Source organism: Grammomys surdaster, unplaced genomic scaffold (assembly GCF_004785775.1).
Source record: "Grammomys surdaster isolate TR1022 unplaced genomic scaffold, NIH_TR_1.0 126121, whole genome shotgun sequence".
NCBI classification, from domain to species: Eukaryota; Metazoa; Chordata; class Mammalia; order Rodentia; family Muridae; genus Grammomys; species Grammomys surdaster.
In genome coordinates this window covers 1026470-1038858 of record NW_021620929.1, presented here as the reverse complement: position 1 = coordinate 1038858, position 12389 = coordinate 1026470, and the positions used below count along the sequence as shown (strand labels likewise).

The 12389-nt window shown below is 47.3% G+C and overlaps 1 protein-coding gene across 1 annotated transcript; it reads right to left on the bottom strand.

Annotated features, from left to right (window-relative positions):
• Positions 1-1742: 1742 nt before the first annotated feature.
• Bod1 (biorientation of chromosomes in cell division 1) lies at positions 1743-8175 on the bottom strand. The gene is made up of 4 exons (XM_028756489.1): positions 7707-8175; positions 5710-5834; positions 3353-3549; positions 1743-2487 (listed from the first exon to the last, which is right to left on the bottom strand). Exons 1-3 carry the CDS (start codon positions 8118-8120, stop codon positions 3354-3356), a joined length of 735 nt encoding a protein of 244 aa, XP_028612322.1. The 5' UTR covers positions 8121-8175; the 3' UTR covers positions 1743-2487; position 3353.
• Between the last annotated feature and the right edge of the window lie 4214 nt (positions 8176-12389).

Sequence of the window (12389 nt, the reverse complement as noted above, 5' to 3'; positions counted from 1 at the left end):
CCAGAGAAGTGGTTCTGAGTCCTGTGTGTCAAAGGACTCATTTTACAACAAACCACGTGTTCTCAGCATAGACTTAACAAGGTGAGTCAGGGTGGCACTGCACAACGCTCCCTTCATGGGGTTTCACCCAATAACGTTTCTCGTGCTTTTCCCACCCACCCCTAAGCATTTATGGAGAGATCTATGCTTAGAATGGAAACCAGTAAAATCCTATTAATAACTCACAGGCTATAAATACATGTCTGTTAGCTTCGCAGACCATAAGAGCAGCTTCATGGACTTCCACCAAGTCCAAGCTGGGCAAGTCTGCAATGGCTTACACTGCTGTGGGGAAGGAGGCCAGGGCAAGATCAGCCATGGGCAGGTTTTCCCAGAGACAGCAGCAAGCTTCAGCAGGACATGGTGAGCACACGGGCTAGGGTAGGAGCTATAAAACAGTATGGACGACCCAGCAGGCTGGCACGGTCCCAAGCCTGCTCTGGCTCTGTTGGACTTTTGTCCAGGTGACTGCCATGTGCTAACTCTTGGCTTTAGCTGTCTTCCCCATTGTTAACACTTGTGGGCCAGCACCTGCTCAGAGGGAGTCAGTTCATACATGACCTCAGAGAGCAGATCAAAGGTTTCCAGATGTTTTATGATCCTGAGATGTGTCTTAGGTGACTTTTTGGCTAAAAATTAGCCAGGCTTTTCAAAATGCAATATACACACAAAATGGAATACTACTCAGCCTTCAAAAGTAAGAGAATTCTGACAGGAGGGAAAGACAAGCTTCCAGTTTCCACCCATGCCCTGGTCACCTCTTGTGAAGCATGTGGTCAGTTTACACTTTTTTGTTTCCTTTCAGGCTTCGGAATTCAGATCAGTTTGATGGGGCCCAGGTTTGGGATGGCAGTTAACTCCAGAGGATGGACATGGTACTGTACCCTGGACAGGAAAACCAGACCACACCTCTGAGGTCACTTCCATCTCTGCTGAGGGCGGGAGCTGCGAACATGGCTGAGTTCTTAGCAGGCAGCAAGTCCTCAGTGAGGGCATTTGTGGCAGAGGTGGGAGGGGAGCATTCCTTCAGTGCAGAAACAATCGACTGGGTTAAATCTTGTTAGAGCTGGGCTGGGCGTGAAGTTCAGCTGTAGAGAACTGCTTAGCAGGTGTAACCACAAAACCTTCAAACCCCAAATCCAACAAGTCAGACAAGCTGTCAGCAGTGTACTCAACTATGACTAGGCTCGCAGGTAAGAGCAGCCTCTCCCACATGCAGGCCAGCATCTCCCAGGAGCCAGTGAGAAAGGTGTTTGCCACCAGGTTTGATGACCTGAGTTCAGTCAATGGAACCCAAGATTGCAATATCTGCAGTCTGTCTTCTGAACTCCACACAGGCAACCTGTCACCTTCTCATTCACCCCACCCTAGGTTAATAACTAATGCATTAGAAACAGAAAAGGAAAAGAAATACAAACCTCGGGCTCCCTGGACCTCGGAATGAACACCTACCCACCCCCATCCCCATGCTCACCCTTAGACATGTAGGGGACACTGGTACTCATCCAAGCTTGAGCTGCGGTAGAACAGTCAAGACGATGCCTGCCCCTGCCCCTGCCCCTGCCCCTGCCCCATTCACCCTGATTCAGGGTGCTTCTAAGTTGCAGCCACCAGTCCTTCAGTCTCACCAAATCCTGTGTGGTATAGGGAGATGGCAAGCAGGTAGAGGAAAGGGGGTCCCCTCCACTGACAAGGCTCTGAGGTTAAGTTGAGGCTTTAGGGAAAGATCATCAAACGACTTTATTGTATAAAACATCCACTAATTATTAGCAGGTTTTTTTCTAAAAACACAAACATGAGAACTGGGCACCTCACCCAGAGTGACTCGCCCCTGCTGACAGGGAGACAGCCGGACAGAAGCTGTGGGGCTTTCCGTGCACCCCAAGTCTCAGCTTCCTCACTCACTCCAGGGCTGCAACACTACCTCTGACAAGGAAAGGAACCCACTAAGTCCCCCAAGCACAGGAAGGTCACCCAACCTTAAGGCTACGATGCTAACTGCCACACGTTCTGGTCTGTAACTCTAGCAACAATATCAAAACCCACCATCCAACAGCTGGTCCCACTGACCCTGGCCGTCCTGACCAGCTAGCCTCCAGCCTGGCTTCTGCATACCACAGAGCACAAGCGCTAACATCCACATGCAGTGTCGCTGTTCAAGTATAAAGGTTCGTTCAGGACAGCCCACGTCACTGTAGTGCTTAAACCTCTGTAGTGTCTACTGGGGTCATACCCTTTGACAGGCTGGTCAAAGGTGACACAATCCATGAGGAAGTATGGGTAACTATCCCACACCGCCAAACTTGCTCTCCATCCAATGTGGACACCACTGCAGTCAAGGCCAAAATCTTGACATCAGTAATGACATGGTCGACTAAAGTTATATTCGTATGAAACAGGAATCCACTTCTTCGTTAAATAGAGCTTTCCAAAGGTACTGGGCATATTCTGAAAAAAAAAAAAAAAAAAAAAAAAGACAATCATGTCAAAATGCTTTTGACTAGGGTCTATATCTAATAACTATATGTTCCTAAAAAACTTATCAATGAAATGAGGAAGATTTAAAATGAATGCTTTACACTCCATGATGGATCAAGGACCTCGCCCAAGAGGCACAAGAAGATAGCCCCACTGGCACTGCCTCCTCTGAACAGCCATGTTCTAAGGCCTTGCTCAACTGCCTCCCTCCCTCCTTAACTAATAACAGTGTCTTGGAGAAGCACAGAACACTAGCAGCAGAACAAGGGGCCAGGACTTTCCCCGGGCTGGGGTGAAGACAGGTGAGGGAGGGTCTGCTGCTCACACAATGTCTTTCCTCTACCTGCCCGCCATCTCTGATATAACACATGACTTGACGGGAATGAGGACCGAATTCATCTCTCTCTCTCCAGCTAATCTTGAAGTTAGATTAAATCCCAAGCCTGAGATAAAGGGAACAGAGCTGCACTGTAACTGAGAAGCAACATGGGTGTGCAGAGCTCACTTGAGACAGCACTTGGAAATGCTGCTTGACTTCGTAGGAAAACTGCAAATGTCATCCAGTGTCAGAGCCACGTGTAAGCAATTTCAGAGAGGATGACCTCCACATGAGTCCCCTGTGTAAACCAGCTGCTACAATGGTTCCTGATGAGGTTTCTTCTGTTGACTTGGATGCTTGGCTTTGCTAGTACAGAGTACACTTGGGAGCACATGAGTGGTGACATCTGTGGGATGGCTCATTCTTCTGAATGGGTACGAACTTCTAATCACGGCTTACCCCTTTTCTAACCATTTCACATATCAACAGGCAGAGAGGACAAATGCTATACCAAACCTTAGGAAGCATCTTGGGATGGTGCTGGAGGATCCTGGCTTTCAGGTTCTGGAGGGGGAGCTGGCACAGCTTCTTTTTTCTGGGCAGCCAGGAACTCGTGGATTGCTCGCTCTATCTGTGGCCTGAAGATGTGGTTTAGTTTAGGGTCTACCACTTGAGAAATGATCCTGTCCACTCCTGCTTCCAACATGCCTGACCTGTGGAGACAAAACAAACCTCTGTTACTTAGTTCTCGAGAGTTCTCCTTTGCACCAATATTCTCCCAAGTGCCTTTCAAGAGCCCAGCAAACATCCACTTCCCCTAAGGTTTAGGCCACTGATCTGAAGGGATTCAGAGCTGACTGCTACCTACTATCCCTGATGCAGCCCCAACTTTGTACAAAGGAACCAGACAAATCAGAGCAGACTGCCCCACAGGCCAACCCATATGACACACGGCAAGAGTGACCTGGCCACAGGTGTGGAGTGAAAACTGCAGTGATAATGTCAAAGGCAGCAAAGCTTTGTTGTGCCTCCATTTTCTTCAGCATTTATACTCAGCAGCCAGTGCAGAAGTGGCTTCTAGCAACAATGCAGACTCTAAGACGGCCCAGATAACAGAGATTTGTGACGACTGCTAAGATACATAAAGATTGGACACGCAATATTCAGTAAAGAGTGGCTTCTGACCCTGCTTTTTGAGACCTCTAGGTCATCAGAGCTCCCTCAAGAGAAAGGGAGCAATATTACGCAGGCCAAGAAGATAGCATGGGCAGCTTTAGACGCCATACTCCCCTGATACACAGAGGACTTTACGTGGGTGGTAATTTTCTTTACAAGATTCCAGTTTCAGTGGCCATGAACCACATGAGTAGTACTACATTGTCAGCAAAGCTCCTTTTCTATTTTTAAAATCTTTTAAATTTCAAAATCACTGTATAGTCAAAAGTTTCAAGGAAACATCTGGTCATACATCCTATCCTTACACCTCTGGTGTTAGTGCCTTGCATGACACACTACAGTATCAAAACTAGGACAATGGTACCAGTATCCAGTCTGTAGAGGATGACCTGAATTAACCCAGCTTTCTTGGTGTCACTGTAACAAAAAAACTGAGGCTGGGGAATGTAAAGGGGTGTACTCGGCTCATAATGCTAGTGACTAGTAAGTGCAAGCAGCACAGTGCCACCTAGAGTCTGCCCAATGCCTATCTGTAATACAATGTGATGTGTCCACATACATGCTAAGATGCACTGCTTAGTAAGAAAAGCAGCTGAACTCACTGATCTTTTATTTTCTTTCCTCTAGGAAGGTCTCACTGTATAGCTGAGGCTAGTCTCTGGTCTGGAACTCACTACATAACCAAACCTGTCTGGTTCTCCTCACCTTCCTGCCTCAGCCTCTGAGTGCTGGGATGGCAGCAGTATGGCATCACACTAGGCTAAACTCAACAACTGATTCTCAAAGAACTAATTCAGTGCCACAGGGGTGAAGGCCTCATGATCTCAACACCTCCTGCCAGCTCCCACCTCAACAACGCTGGGGACCTACCTCTATCATAAAGGCCTCTGGGGGATACAGCACAACTTTACTGCGTGAGTTTCTTAGGGTATGCACCAGAACGACTAAGAGCCTGTGCTTTGGCTCTCCCAGTTCAACTCCCTACATATCTTTGGCAGCCACAAATGCATGCACCTCTGTACTATTAGCAAATGCAGTCACACCTCAGTCCTCCAACATTTGCTTTTCTCACCACAATTCCCTGATGTTTCTATTTTCAGAGTTCTGTTTCATAAGCTTTTATTCAACACTAAGATTAAGAAGTAGATTAGGAGGTGCCAAACATAAGCCCTGGTGCTAAAAGCCAAAATGGATTCTGACAGAGCAGAAAAAAATTACCTTGGAATCCATGACCCACCCCACTGTGCCAGTAACAATGAGGTCTCTCATGTGACTGCTCTACTGGACCTTCTAACAAAGGTTCAGTTTATTTCTGTAAAGGATAACACCTTACAGGACGTCTCCCTGCGAACTGTCACCACACTTTAGCAGCTGTGGTCACAGAACATACAGAACTCACTTCCCACACCCTACATTGGTATCTTGGTATAAAACTCACTCTCAAATTCAGATTACACTGAAAGCTTCACAGAACAAAGAGCAAGCCTGGCAATCCAGGAGACCTTCCAGAGTCACCACTGAGTGCACACGCCTAGGAGTGGCCGAGAGTGAGCAGCAGGCACTCCAGGGCTCTGCTCATCATCTCCCTGATGCACAAGACCGCAGAAGGCTACAGAGCACCACAGACCAGGACCCCCAGGAACTACGGCCAGCCTGTGTGGCATTCATGCTGGGAACTCCACCGTTTCTTTACTTACTGAACCACACTCTGCCTCAGCCCATTTCGCAACTGGTTCTTGTTCATTGCAGGATTCCATTCCTGTTTGTCCAGATGTGTTGACACAAAATTATCCACCTTCTGCCTCAGGTTCTGGTAAGCTGGCTAAGACATTCATTCAGAAGAGACCATGTTAGTGTGTATGCCAATGTCATGGCCTTGAGCCATTCACGAAACTGCTTTTCATAGAAACACATCTTCTTTAAACACAGTCCCACCTGACCTCAGAGTTCACCTGCAGTACAGCAGCCATGAATCAACAGCCAGCAGGGTGCCTGTCTTGCAGTGGCTGGGCACAGTGCAGGGCATTGCCTATATAAGTCACTCTACTTAAAAAAAAAAAAAAAAAAAAAAAAAGGACTTATTTATTATGTGTATTAAGTATACAGTGTGTGTCTGTCTGAAGGCCAGCAGAGGGCACCATATCTTATTACAGATGGTTGTGAGCCACCATGTGGTTGCTGGGAATTGAACTCAGGACCTCTGGAAGAGCGATCTTAACCTCTGAGCTCTCTCTCCAGTCCCCAAGTCAATCTACTTTTCAACATAATCCACAGGGGAGAGCCTATTAGTTATGCTGTCGTCATTTAGACATCAGACTTTCAGGCTTAGAAGAGTAAACAAAGGTGGCCTCTGACTCCATGTAGCCAAGGATGGATGAAAGCTGTTTCTGGAAGGGTTCTAAGCCAAACACTGACTTTTTACAAGTCACCTAACTCTCAGTAATAATTTCCATCCCTAAAATGCAAACACTCCTGTCTGCTTGACTCACAGTGGATGTTCACATCAGCACACCGAGGAAAGCCCCTCCAAATGAAACAGCCACCAAGGTCACAGCGAGATTCACTACAGCTCCAGCCAAGGCAGCTCTGTGAAGAGTTTCCAGGCAAGGCTGTGACCCTCAAAGGAGCCTGAGGCACTTACTCTAAATCCTCTTTCTCAGAGCTTGAGAACAAGCCTAGGAAATTACCTAGTGTGTACAAGGAATGTTCTGAGCCCTCATTCTCTCCAAATGGAGGCAGATAACACCTCTTCACCCCACCCTTGCTGAATGGCATGTCGGTGTCTGCTTGGCTCTGGTCCCTCTATGAGAACATGGAAGTAGGAAGGATGGCCACCTGTGCAGACTGTGGCCTAAGATGTGTAGATGTAGGGCACACCTTACCCCATATCAAAGCCATAGGTCAGGCCCAGGCAGCCTGCAGCTGACAGCTGAGCCTCAGCTGAGGCCTACTGGACCAGCTTGCTTGGGTGACTCACAGTGCCAACAGCATGAGGAGCAACCACTACCCTGGTGAGCCCTGTCAGTCAGCAAACAAGCTCCTAACTCTATCACCTTAATCTTGGCAAGCAAGTTTTGTAAAGGGAAAAGGAATGTTCCGGTCACTACTATATACCTGCCCTGTAACACACATTCCAAAGTTTCCAAGAGAGGTGAATTAGCATTTTTTTAAACCGTAGAGACTGGCCTAACATAGCCATTCACTCCATTTCAATTAGTTAGACGGAACAAAATAAGATGCTGATTCTACAGCTTATCCCAATTTGACCTCATACAAGCCTATTAATGATTCAGCTTGGAAAAGGTAATAACTATTAAGGTGTTGTCCAATCCAGCGGTGCTTAAAATCACCTCCCTAGTGGTGAACAAGGGAATGGGTGTAGCTTCTCAAGTATCTGCCTTTCCCGAGTGTTGTAAGACACAAGTTTCTTGGGTATGGAGTGGGTATACTTGTGAAGCCATAAAAAAAATCTCCAAGTTCAGAAAAGCGACTGGACTAAAACAAAAATAAGAAAAATTAAAAATCACAGCTGGTAAGTGCTCAGGTGTCAGGTGTGCACCACTCAGACGCCGGCACTGTCCCCGCGCAGCGCGTCCCCGCCAGGCTCCCGAGGTGCCTTTTGTTTTACTCCGAGCACTGGCACGTCAAAGCTGCGAGGTGGACCGCCTCCCTCGAGCCCCCGTGGCCCGGGTACCTTAGTGTCCACGTCGGCCAGGCAGTCCCGGCGGAAGCTGTCAAACAGACCACGGCTCTTGAGCTGCTCCACTATGAGAGCGATGAGCTGCGGGTCTCCTGGAGGCAGCGAAGCAGGATTGACGGGGCCGCCCGCCCCACTGGAGCCCCCCGCCGGTCCCGAGGCCTGGCCCGCCGCGCCTGCTCCCGCACCGTCCGCCATGGCCGCACCCCGCGCCCGCGCCGGGCCCCGCGCTCCGCTGCTCCTCCGGGAGCCGCGGGCCGAGCTGCGCAGACACGGAGGGCCCCACGGAGGCGGCGGCGACGGAGGCGGCAGGGTGGGAAGCGGCGGGTTGGGAGGCGGCGGGGACCACGGCACTCCCCACTCGCCGCACTGCTGGCGCTCGTCTAATAGCGTCACCGACCACCTTTGCATTATGGGACGGTTGGTTTCCTGGAGCCATCACCCATGTTCTTATAGCCTGTGTTTGGCCGTTGGAAACTACAACTCCCGGTAGGCTATTGGCTCGCTCGCGCTAGTTTGCCGGACCGCATGGGAATTGTAGGCTTAGAACCTACTCAGTCACTGCAGCCCTCCCAAATCAGACCTCCCCACAGTGCGTGAGGGTCACCCGCAGAGCTGATTGAAAGAGTTTATCTTACAAAGACTGTGATTCCAGCAGCTCTGTTTCTATGCCTGGCAGCCTGTGTTTTGGCATGCACTCCATTCCTATGACCTTGAATAATATGACCTGAGAAATTTGGTTAACAATGGATTAATCTTTTTGTTATTGTTTTGCCAAAATTAATTTTACTTTTTGAGTGGCAGGGAAGGGCGGTGGGGCGAGCTACAGCGCTTGTGTGGAGGTCAGAGAACAATTTGTGGCACACTGGTCTCTCTTGTGATGTAGGTGATGGATCGAACCCGTTTTTCTCAAGCTCTGTGGCAAATGCCTATACCCTCTCAGCTATCTATCTAGCCTGCCTACAAATCAAACTTCTGTTCAAAACTTTGTAACCTTCTGCTTGGTTAATAGCAATTCATTTTACAAATTCATAAAATAACAAGAAGAAAATAAAAACTGCTACTAAGTCTTTTTTTGCATGCGTAGATTTTTCTCCTCAATATTAAATATTGTCAGCATTACTAATAGTAGATCCAGTACGTAGAATGAATTAGATGTAATAATGCTGCACTCTTTAAACACGTTCACAACTATCTGAAAGCCGGCAAAACCATTTCTTTCTGCAGATGCAGAAATGGAAGAGCGGAAATAACTACCCTGGTCATACACCTAGACAAAGTATAGTAGGAGTTGTGTTCCAGTGTTTAACCTAACATATCCACAGTCCTGATAGCTAGCTGTCATTTAACAACAAGTAAAGTACCCTAGCTTTTACAGCCACAAGTCTGCATTGGATTCCTCACTGTTACCACTGTTAGAAATAAGTTTGGATTGCAAAGAGAGACCATCACTCTAGCTAAGTGTCTGGACAAGGCAAACTTTACTCTTGATCAAGAGGTGTGCTGGGGCAGGAAAAGGCATGGGAGGGAACACACGAAGACAGGAGGTGCATTTGGTTTTTATTCTAAGGAAGGTAGTGGTCCTATCATTTCTCAGTTGGCTAGGGTCCAACATAACAATCTTACTCAGTTGCCTGGTCTGATAAGAAGTAGAGGAGGAAGGGGAAAGAGGTCACTGCACCAAAGAGAAAAGCCATCAAATTCCTTTGTGTAAATAAAGTATTTCCATGGGATCCTAACATCTGCAAGTCTTACAAAGTAGGGGAGAAAAAAAAGATCTTAATTCCTTCTTCTAAACACAAGTTTTATATATTTTATAGGAAAGATCATATTTGATGTTTCTTTTTTGTTGTTTTATTTTGTTTCAAGACAAGGTTTCTCTGTTTAACCTCCCTAGCAGTCCTAGAACTTGTTTTGTACACCAGGCTGGCCTTGCACTCACGGAGATCTGCCTTTTTCTGCCTCCCAAGTGCTGGGCTAAAAGGTGTGTGCCACCATGCCTGGCCAGTTTCGGTATCTCTTACGTGCTTCTGTCTTCTTTACTTCTTGGCTGATCGTCGACTCAATTTCCCCAACTCTCAGAACTACATCTGTTGTGGTTACTCCTCATCGCTCATGACCACTGAAAAAGACATGAATAACATTTACAGTCCCTTTGTCTCCTGGGAAGATGCACACTAGGCAGTGGTCCAAGATGCTCTTACCCGACATGTGCTACCCAAGAGAACAGAAGTGAGAGCACAAAACAAGCAGACACTCTATTCCTTTAACATCAGCCCAGCCGGTCTCAAAGGTTAAGCTGATCACAATCTTTCATGATAGGTTACAACCCTTTGGGATATCTCCAGCCTGTTTCTACTGCTGACCTCTCATATTTTGCTCTTAGGGAGTCCCATTAGAGAGTTCAACCCTGCCCACCCCCCAGGGGCATGGCTGGGAGGGTATCCCTTCTTATAGGTCACATTTTTAGGGGCACCAACAATCTTACTCTTTCCTCACAGAAACTTTGCTGTCTCCAGGCCTAATTTGGTCTATTGTTGAGCCAAATCCTTACAGCAATTGTTGTAACTGGAAATGAATAATTTATAGGCTGATTGGCCATCTGCACCTCTGTGCCCCCAACCACACCCAGAATGTAAATTTCGAAGTAGAAACCACAGCTGTTTGTTTTGTCTCTGGTGCTCAGCAGAACACTTTGCCAAAAGTCCCTCTTCCTCTCTTACTTGTAAAATAGTGTAATCATCCTAACAGGAATGAAGATATTCTAAAGAGCCTTGAGCCCTGCCCTTTTGACTGTCAAAATATTGAACCAGTGGTCCCTAGTAAATCTAATGGGCTCTCTCTGAAGAAGCTCATGCTAGTAGAGGGAGGATTTAAAGCCTGGTACCAGCCAGAGGGAGAGCTTGTTGCTGGGGAAGAGATTCCACTCCGTTCTGACAACTTGGATGGCCGCCTTCCAGGAGACCATGTGTGCAACTTGACCAGATTAGTAATTACGCATCCCTCTTAACCTCTACCTCATCTTAGGTCTCTGGAAGGCAGACTTGGTGACACCATTAGGGCTCTTTTTTTTTTTTTTTGGTTTTTTTTCAAGACAGGGTTTCTCTGTGTAGCCCTGGCTGTCCTGGAACTCACTCTGTAGACCAGGCTAGCCTCGAACTCTCATACTCAGAAATCCGCCTGCCTCTGCCTCCCAAGTGCTGGGATTAAAGGCGTGCGCCACCACTGCCCGGCTCATTAGGGCTCTTTTAACATGATCATGTTGACAAGATCCCTTTCTCTGCTTTCCCAACATGTCTCATTGGTTGGCTGTTTGCAGGTGGGTGAGTGGGTGAACCTAGCTTGTTAGGATTGTCAGGGCCCAGGCTCTAACGATTCCACTAACTATCTGATCAGAGTTTATGTGAGTAAGAACATATTTTAGTCCCCGTCTTAGTTGGGCTCTTCTACAGGAAAACATTTAATTGGGGCTGGCTTACAGTTCAGAAGTTTAATCTGTTATCATCATGGTAGGAAGCATGGTGGCACGCAGGCAGACATGGTGCTGGAGAAGGAACTGAGAGTGCTGTTGTATCAGCAGCCAACAAGAAGGAACATTGAGAGAATAGGCCTGGCTTGAGCATCTGAGACCTCAAAGCCCACCTCCAGTGACACACTTCCTTCAACAAAGCCACACCTACTCCAACAAGGCCACACCACTTAATAGTGCCACTCCCTATGAACCTATGGGATTATTTTCTTTCAAACCACCATCTTCAGGAAGTCCTGGTATAGCAGCAAATGCTGATGTGATCTGCCATGGCCTAAAAAGAAAGTGGTGCTGGGCACCAGTTTACAGTGCAGTATCTCACCAGCATTGGGTCCTATGTGTTGGCTTTTGGAACTCTGGCCCGTGACAGGGTACAGCTCATGATGCCCTGTACGCTTGCTTTTGTAAACTGGACATGTTGATGATTAAGACTACGGAAGAAAGTGATCAAAATTATGGGAGGTTATTGATTACTATTACTAATCTAAGCCTTGCTAAGGGGATCCAAAAATGCCACCACAAGACATGTAGTGTACAATAATGACCATCAGGGGCCGCTGTTGCTGCATTTATAGCCCAGAGCACTTTGAACCAAGCAGTAATGCTTTTAACTTTGGTCTAGGTAATAATCTAGTTTCTGATGAGTCTTAGTATTAAAACTTTTCAGGGCTAGAGATTTAGGCATGATGCAGACCTAGCATGTGCAGGGTCCTGGGTCCAATCTGCAGCACAAAAACAGACAAAATTCCTCTTCTGGCTAGTTGCCCCAAACTTAGTGAACTTACACATTCTAGAATTTAGGATATTTACATCCAATAAATGCCCGTGAGGAGGTGGAACCTGCACAAGCCTGAGTCTAGACCTTGCAGAAACTGGAAAATTGGTAGTTTCCCCAGGATTGTGTGAAAGGATAGAGAATCCATGGGTTTTTCACGTCAGAGAGCTCTAGGCTGGATGCTAACATCATCTTGAGGTGATAGGTCTTTGGGAAACTGGCGGGGCCAATCTCCAGGATAGCCAAGAGGCTCAGCAGCCCTGGCAATCCTTTTAGCAATGTTTCAGATCCTTAGTACATATGTAATAACATGTTGCCATTCTGCACTTACGCTTGGGCTGGGGGTTCTTGGATGGACCTCCACCTTCCCCACTAA

What these genes read in the sequence shown, in the direction of transcription:
- Bod1 (XM_028756489.1), bottom strand. Translation starts at nt 8,120, where the DNA reads ATGCAAAGGTGGTCGGTGACGCTATTAGACGAGCGCCAGCAGTGCGGC. An exon ending in TGGCCGACGTGGACACTAAG is followed by an intron (nt 5,835 to 7,706) that starts GTACCCGGGCCA and finishes TGAATGTCTTAG; the next exon opens with CCAGCTTACCAGAACCTGAG. An exon ending in CTGAGGCAGAGTGTGGTTCA is followed by an intron (nt 3,550 to 5,709) that starts GTAAGTAAAGAA and finishes TTGTCTCCACAG; the next exon opens with GTCAGGCATGTTGGAAGCAG.